Raw genomic sequence first — 8,597 nt, 5'->3', positions numbered from 1 at the left:
CACGTTTGTGCTAGCTGTAGCTGCATTGCACGAAGATGGGGAGGAACGTATCACTGCATATTGTATCACGCAGATTCGAACATTCATTTGGGAGTCTAAAGAACAATCCCAACAGCTACGCAGTGACGTATACTGGGTCGTGGGAGTCTTTGCTCAGTAGCCTGCGCGGCCGATGCACATAGGCTCCAGAAATCCTATAAGACATGCCAACTTGATGAGGACGCGAAAAAGGGACATCTTGCTAGCGATGAACTGCTTGTGTATCTGTCTGACTGGCAGTATATAGCTGAGTAGACAGGCCCCACGCAACAGAAAAAAACCTTTAGCAAAATCGAGTTTTCTTCTAACTCATTTGACCTGCAGAGTGTATCAAAAGTTGCATTAGCCGTTATTTGACTTCCCAGTGTTGGGAGCTAGAAGCTGCTAGCCACCGGCAGAGGCACCTGAGCTAAACCTTTTATTCCTGCAGGCTGTAACTTTTGCAAAATGCCAAATCGGATGAGCTGATTTTGGCTGCCTGTTGAATGCCACCGAGTGAGGTACAACGGGCTGCTTCAGCATTGCTCGAATGTTGATCCAAACAGTGTACATTCTTCGCCCGGTCAGGTGCAGGAGCAGCTACGGCATTGCGGCTCGGGTGTGACCGGTGATTGGCGTATTAGAAACAGCCACGAACTGTTTCGTGTGCTTTGTATATGTGGCTTGGACGTCTCGGGCGCGTTTTTGTTGTGGTGCGAGGGCTTTGGGTGAATGGGTCCAGGTGGCCTTGCGGGCCGCGCTGTCTGTGCATACGGTATCCAGAAGTCAAGCGTGTCATCCTGACGGATTCTGACGTGAAACGAGACGCTTGCGGGCGCTCGAGGAAGCGCGTCGTTTGCGTAAGCGCGAATACACTATAATAGAACGACGTGACAACAGGAGACCCAGGCGGGCGTTGACACGCACTTGGGGGACGAGTGTAATGCGGCATGGTCGTGAGTAGTTGGAAATGGCGTTACGTGCAGGAGGTACGCGACGAGAACGTCAGGCGAAAGGACGAAGACGTTACTGGCTATTTGTGAAGGATTGGGAAAACGTGGAAGGTCTCAGCTGCGGTGCAGTGCGTTAGGAACGACGAGAAGCCGTGTGCGTGTTTGCAGCACTGGTGTTCTCGGCCGTGTAGGTGCGTGCTCAATGCGGCGTGACGGCATTTTGCGCCTGATCCGCAGCGGTTGGTTGAATATTGGGAAGGAGCATTCCTTTTCGTTTTGGTGAGGTACGATAATCGCGCAGAGCGACGAAATACACGGTAGCACTGGAGGAGGCCGGAGACCGTTGACGAGCGGCTGAGGGGAGAGTACAAGGCGGCCTGGGCATGAGTTGAAGCAAGCATGAATCCGCGAAGGGGGCAGGCATTCAACGCATCTGGATGAAACGCAAAAGCGGGCGCCATGTACTTTGGTTCAATTGAAGAATTTGTAGCAGGCATAAAGTAGATCGTGGACGACGATACTTTGAGCGGGGGCGTTGTGGGTGACTGCAGTATGTTAGAAGGAACGATACCTGCCGTGCACACCTCTGTGTTTTGTCGGCGTCGCGTCATCACACCAGCGCAGGATGCAGCGTCGGCTGCATCTGCTCAGCGAGGAATGGCAAGTCCTGTCTTCCTGCGGGTGGGCTATCTTGACCGTCGGGGACGGATTGCTAGGCGACAGTGGAGGAAGGCGGTGGCACAGGTGTAAATAGGCCGGCGATTACCAGGCCGTGCGACGTTCCTCTTGCGAGCTGGGACGAAGGAGTGGTTGGAGACAGTGACAGTGTGGAGTACGCTAGTGTGGGCAGGTATCGTGTAGGGTCGTGACGGTATCAGCAGAGCAGGTGCCGGCGATCCCGCGGTGTGCTCCTGGCCCCTCACCACACCTCGCTGCGAAAGGACGGCATACTGCGCGCTCTTTGCAAAAGAGCACGTGTAGGTGGACGCCATTCTTGGATGGAACTGCTGTGATCTTGGAATCCATCGATAAGGCGTGGAAAAGGGATTAAAGTCGTGGAGGCCACGAGTAGCAAACCCTCGCCAACGCGCAACTTATTATTTGACTTGCTTCAGGAAGTACGCATGTTTGCATGTTGCACTACGCGTGCGTTCGGCAAGGGTCGTGGGAATGGTGTTGCAGCTTCTGTCAAGTGTTTCTGGTCTTCGGGGTGTGTGGGAAGCTGCAATAATAGTTGATGCATCTACGGGATCCTGCATCTGCAAAGAGGTGAGTTGCGGATAACGAATCCTTCGCATGAACCGTACAGCCTGTGGGAATCCCTACAGGGGTTTGCTTCGGCTCATGGCGCAGAGCGTGTGCTGACGCTGGCTGTGTACTGGATATGACCGAGTGAGGTGGAAGGGACTGCTTCGACAGGGCTCGCATGTTGATTCAAACAGTGTACATTCTTCGCCCGGTCAGGTGCAGGAGCAGCTACGGCATTGCGGCTCGGGTGTGACCGGTGATTGGCGTATTAGAAACAGCCACGAACTGTTTCGTGTGCTTTGTATATGTGGCTTGGACGTCTCGGGCGCGTTTTTGTTGTGGTGCGAGGGCTTTGGGTGAATGGGTCCAGGTGGCCTTGCGGGCCGCGCTGTCTGTGCATACGGTATCCAGAAGTCAAGCGTGTCATCCTGACGGATTCTGACGTGAAACGAGACGCTTGCGGGCGCTCGAGGAAGCGCGTCGTTTGCGTAAGCGCGAATACACTATAATAGAACGACGTGACAACAGGAGACCCAGGCGGGCGTTGACACGCACTTGGGGGACGGGGACACCGACCTTGGCGAAAGGATGAGGAAGAGTGCAACGTCGTCTGCGTCTAGTTGGCGGCATGCGTGAATGCGCGCAGGACGTGAGCCCTGGAGGCATCCGTTCCGAGGGTAAAAATAAGAAAGATGGATTTTCGCCGACACGGTTTCGAAAAGTGTAGGGGGCACCAAGCCGATCGTCATCGAGACGTAGAGCGGGGGAGCTGTAATTGGTTGCAGCATGTTAGGGGAAAGGGCGTCCTGCAGACCGATATGTTTTTCGGCGTCACTCCAGGACAGCAGCGAAGCAAACAGCGTCTGCGGCATGTGCGCAGCAAGGGATGAAAGGTTGTGTCTGCATGCGCGTGAGCAGCCATGTATGACAGGTCGTGTCTAAGTGCGAGTGGCGTAGGTCGACCGTTTTAGCGGCGGCGACACTGTGGGGATGGCGGAGGGGCGGCTTGACGCGCTGCAATAGGCGGGGGGATGGTAGGGCGTTCCAGGTTGCTGAGGATGTTTCTAGGCGCATGGGGGTACTGGGACTAGCGAATCGTTGGAGGCGGCGGCAGCGTGGTACATGCTTGTGTGGAGGGGTGTAGTAGTGCAGGGTTGCTGGGGTGTCAGTAGCAGGCGCGACGCCGGTGTCGCTGTGTGTTTCTTGCCCTTCACGACACGTCGCGGGGAAAGAGCTGTACACGTCGTAGATTCTTCAGGAGAACGGGTGTTAGGGGTGATCGCAGTTGGATGGGTACGCAGTGGTGGCGGGCGTGGCTGACGTGGGGTCTGGGAGGTGGAGGAGCGGTGGGCAGGCCAGGCGCAGCGAACGCTAGCTTACGCGCAACGGATTGTTTCGCTGTCCTCAGGACGTGAGCGTGTTTGCTTGCTTAACTGCGCATCTCTCCCGTATCAGTGTTTGTGAGTGGCGATGCAGATTCCGTCGAGTGTTGTGGGGCTTTGGGGTGTGTACAATGTCGCACCAGCCCTCTTCACATGTGTGAACGTTTGCGTCCGTGAGGCGGTGGCTCGGCAGAGGAGTAATGTTCTGCATGAGTTCTACGGACGGTGAACGTCAGGACGGAGCGTCACTTTGGTGCGCCGGGAAGGGCCTAAGCTAGTTCCGTTTGGGTGTTGGATGTGATGGGGTGAAACGGGAGGGGCTATGGTGGCGAGATTCGCGTGTTGATTCAGAAGGTGTGTTTTGCTTGCGCGCCAAGGCGCAGGAGCACTCATCGCATTGCTGGCCTGCGTGCGCTGGTAGTGCAGTGGACATAAGCAGCAAGGCAGTGTTGTGCGTGCCTTGTATCTGCGGCGCCGAAGTTAGGGGTGAGTGTCCGGTGTGGTGCGACAGCGTTTTGTGGATGGCACCGAGGAGCCTGCGGCTTGAATGTTGTCTCGTGAGGACTGTGGCCGGGAGCCACGCTCGCTATTACACTAGCTCAGGTTACGCGATGGGTGGCCTATCGGCACTCAGCCAGGCATGGCGGCGTCCGCAGCAGCAGCGGCACCACTTTATGCTTGATGGGCGATTGGGTTGATGCGTGATGGGCAGAGGACAGCTGGGCGACCGTTGGCTGAGTAGTGCGTGGTTGCGTTTCACACGGGATGTGGGCATTGCGAGCACCTGTAGAGGCGTGAAGGACGCTGACAGTCGGTTTCTGACGGATTGGGATTTTTTTGTAGGCAGCATTAATGGAGCAGTGGTCTTTGAACATGAGTAACCCTGAAGGTGTTTGCAGTACCTCCGTTCGCGAGCTTGGGGGTCCGTGGCCACACTGCGGTGCGACGGCAGTTGGTGCCAGATGTGCTGGGATGTCCTGAATACTGAACAAGTGCCTCGCGGCCCTGCTGGGAGTCCGCAACCAGAGCGAGGAGCGAAAAGATTAATCGGTGGCATGGGCGTATCGAAGACACCGACCTTGGCGAAAGGATGAGGAAGAGTGCAACGTCGTCTCTAGTTTGCGGCATGCGTGAATGCGCGCAGGAAGTGAGCCCTGGAGGCATCCGTTCGGACGGCCAAAAAAAGAAAGATCTATTTTCGCCGACAAGGTTTGGGAAAGTGTTGCCGGTATCAAACCGGTCGTCATGGAGACGTCGAGCGGGGGAGCCGTGACTGGTTGCAACATGTTAGGGGGAAGGGCGCCCTGCACACCGATGTGCTTTTCGGCGTCACTCCAGGACAGTAGGGAAGCACACAGCGTCTGCGGCATGTGCGCAGCAAGGGAGGAACGCTTCTGCCTGCATGCGTGTGAACCGCGAGGGATGACAGGTCGTGTCTCCGTGCGAGTGGCGTAGCTCGACTGTTGTAGCGGCTGCGACACTGTGGGGATGGGGGAGGGGGAGGCTTGACGGGCGGCAATAGGCGAGGGGATGGTAGGGCGTTCCATGTTGCTGAGGATGTTTCTGGGCGCATGGGGGTGCTGGGGCTAAAGAATCGTTGGAGGCGGCGGCAGCGTGGTACATCCTTGTGTGGAGGGGTGTAGTAGTGCAGGGTGGCTGGGGTGTCCGTAGCACGCTCGACGCCGTTGTCGCTGTGTGTTTCTTGCCCTTCACGACACCTCGCGGGGAACGGGCTGCACACGCCGTAGATTCTTCAGTAGAGCGGGTGTTATCGGAGTTGGGTGGGTACGCAGTGGTGGCGGGACTGGCTGACGTGGGGTCGGGAGGGTGGAGAAGAGGTGGGCAGGCGAGGCGCAGCGAACGCTAGCTTACGCGCAACGGACTGTTTCGTTCTCGTCAGGGATTGAGCGTGTTTGCTTGCTCAACTGCGCATCTCTCCTGTATCAGTGTTTGCGAGTGGCGACGCAGATTCCGTCGAGTGTTGTGGGTCTTTGGGGTGTGTGGAGGGTCGCACCAGCCCTCTTTGCATGTGTGAACGTTTGCGTCTGTGAGGAGGTGGCTCTGCAGAGGAGTAATGTTCTGCATGAGTTCTACCGACGGTGAACGTCAGGACGCAGCGTCACTTTGGTGCGGCGGGAAGGGCCTAAGCTAGTACCATTTGGGTGTTGGATGTGATGGGGTGAAACGGGTGGGGCTATGGTGGCGGGAATCGCATGTTGATTCAGAAGGTGTGTTTTGCTTGGGCGCGAAGGCGCAGGAGCACTCACGGCAATGCTGGCGCGCGTGCGCTGGTAGTGCAGTGGACATAAGCAGGAAGGCAGTGTTGTGCGTGCCTTGTATCTGCGGCGCCGAAGTTAGGGGTGAGTGTCCGGTGTGGTGCGACGTTTTGTGGATGGCACAGACAAACTAGCTTGCGGCATGCGTGAATGCGCGCAGGAAGTGAGCCCTGGAGGGATCCGTTCGGACGGTAAAAATAAGAAAGATCTATTTTCGCCAACAAGGTTTGGGAAAGTGTAGCGGGCATCAAACCGATCGTCATCGAGACGTGGAGCGGGGGAGCTGTGATTGGTTGCAGCATGTTAGGGGGGAGGGCACCCTGCACACCGATATGCTTTTCGGCGTCACTCCAGGACAGCAGCGAAGCACAGCGCGTCTGCGGCATGTGCGCTGCAAGGGATGTAGGGTTTCGTCTGCACGCGTGTGAGCAGCGAGGGATGGCAGGTCGTGTCTACGTGCGAGTGGCGTAGGTCGACCGTTTTAGCGGCGGCGACACTGTGGGGATGGCGGAGGGGCGGCTTGACGGGCGGCAATAGGCGGGGGGATTTTAGGGCGTTCCAAGTTGCTGAGGATGTTTCTAGGCGCATGGGGGTGCTGGGACTAGCGAATCGTTGGAGGCGGCGGCAGCGTGGTACATCCTTGTGTGGAGGGGTGTAGTAGTGCAGGGTGGCTGGGGTGTCCGTAGCACGCGCGACGCCGGTGTCGCTGTGTGTTTCTTGTCCTTCACGGCATCGCGCAGGGAAAGAGCTGCACGCGTCATAGATTCTTCAGTAGAGCGGGTGTTAGGGGTGATCGCAGTTGGATGGGTACGCAGTGGTGGCGGGACTGGCTGACGTGGGGTCTGGGAGGTGGAGAAGAGGTGGGCAGGCGAGGCGCAGCGAACGCTAGCTTACGCGCAACGGATTGTTTCGTCCTCATCAGGGAGTGAGCGTGTTTGCTTGCTTAACTGCGCATCTCTCCTGTATCAGTGTTTGCGAGTGGCGATGCAGATTCCGTCGAGTTTTGTGGGGCCTTGGGGTGTGTGGAGGGTCGGACCAGCCCTCTCCGCATGTGTGAACGTTTGCGTCCGTGAGGCGGTGGCTCTGCAGAGGAGTAATGTTCTGCATGAGTTTTACAGACTGTGAACGTCAGGACACAGCGTCGCTTTGGTGCGCAGGGAAGGGCCTAAGCTAGTACCGTTTGGGTGTTGGATGTGATGAGGTGAAACGGGAGGGGCTATGGTGGCGGGAATCGCATGTTGACTCAGAAGGTGTGTTGTGCGTGCGCGCCAAGGCGCAGGAGCACTCATCGCATTGCTGGCCTGCGTGCGCTGGTAGTGCAGTGGACATAAGCAGCAAGGCGGTGTCATGCGTGCCTTGGATCTGCGGCGCCGACGTTAGGGGTGAGTGTCCGGTGTGGTGCGACGGCGTTTGTGGATGGCAGTGACGAGCCTGCGGCTTGAATGTTGTCTCGCGAGGACTGTGGCCGGGAGCCACGCTCGCTATTACACTAGCTCAGCCTACGCGACGGTCGGCTTATCGGCACTCGGCCAGGCATGGCGGCGTCCGCAGCAGCAGCGGCCCCACTTTATGCTTGATGGGCGATTGGGTTGATGCGTGATGGGCAGAAGGCAGCTGGGTGACCGTTGGCTGAGTAGTGCGGGGTTGCGTTTCACACGGGATGTGGGCATTGCGAGCATCTGTAGAGGCGTCAACGACGCTGACAGTCGGTTTCTGACGAATTGGGAATTTTTTGTGGGCAGCATTAATGGAGCAGTGGTCTTTGAGCATGAGGAAGCCTGACGGTGTTTGCAGTACCTCCGTTCGCGAGCTTTGGGGTCCGTGGCCACACTGCGGTGCGACGGCAGTTGGTGCCAGATGTGCTGGGATGTTCTGAATGGTGAACAAGTGCCTCGCGGCCCTGCTGGGAGTCCGCAACCAGAACGATGAGCGAAAACATTAATCGGTTGCATGGGTGTATCGGGGACACCGACCTTGGCGAAAGGATGAGGAAGCGTGCAACGTCATCTGGGTCTAGTTTGCGGCATGCGTGAATGCGCGCAGGAAGTGAGCCCTGGAGGCATCCTTTCGGACGGTAAAAATAAGAAAGATCTATTTTCGCCGACAAGGTTTGGGAAAGTGTAGCGGGCATCAAACCGATCGTCATCGAGACGTGGAGCGGGGGAGCTGTGATTGGTTGCAGCATGTTAGGGGGGAGGGCACCCTGCACACCGATATGCTTTTCGGCTTCACTCCAGGACAGCAGCGAAGCACACAGCATCTGCGGCATGTGCGCAGCAAGGGATGAAAGGTTCTGTCTGCATGCGCGTGAGCAGCCATGTATGACAGGTCGTGTCTAAGTGCGAGTGGCGTAGCTCGACCGTTGTAGTGGCGGCGACAGTGTGGGGATGGGGGAGGGGCGGCTTGATGGGCGGCAACAGGCGGGGGGATGGTAGGGCGTTCCAAGCTGCTGAGGATGTTTCTAGGCGCATGGGGGTGCTGGGACTAGCGAATCGTTGAAGGCGGCGGCAGCGTGGTACATGCTTGTGTGGAGGGGTGTAGTAGTGCAGGGTTGCTGGGGTGTCAGTAGCAGGCACAACGCCGGTGTCGCTGTGTGTTTCTTGCCCTTCACGACACCTGGCAGGGAAAGAGCTGCACAGGTGGTACATTCTTCAGTAGAGCGGGTGTTAGGGGTGATCGGAGTTGGATGGGTACGCAGTGGTGGCGGGACTGGCTGACGC

The 8,597-nt window shown here is 57.5% G+C and overlaps 1 protein-coding gene across 1 annotated transcript; it reads left to right on the top strand.

Moving 5' to 3' along the window:
• Positions 1–1,596: 1,596 nt before the first annotated feature.
• EMH_0022540 (uncharacterized protein) lies at positions 1,597–7,002 on the top strand (the record flags this gene model as incomplete). Its single annotated transcript, XM_013501978.1, has 12 exons — positions 1,597–1,715; positions 2,087–2,240; positions 2,590–2,622; positions 3,505–3,540; positions 3,696–3,826; positions 4,314–4,440; positions 4,746–4,810; positions 5,273–5,439; positions 6,038–6,068; positions 6,349–6,519; positions 6,677–6,737; positions 6,868–7,002. The coding sequence occupies 12 exons, from the start codon at positions 1,597–1,599 to the stop codon at positions 7,000–7,002; spliced, it is 1,230 nt and encodes a 409-aa protein (XP_013357432.1).
• Positions 7,003–8,597: the final 1,595 nt, after the last annotated feature.

This window comes from Eimeria mitis, genomic scaffold (genome assembly GCF_000499745.2).
Source record: "Eimeria mitis Houghton genomic scaffold, Emh_scaff799, whole genome shotgun sequence".
Classification (NCBI taxonomy): Eukaryota; Apicomplexa; class Conoidasida; order Eucoccidiorida; family Eimeriidae; genus Eimeria; species Eimeria mitis.
The sequence above is the reverse complement of the archived record's forward strand: the minus strand, read 5'-3'. Positions and strand labels throughout refer to the sequence as shown.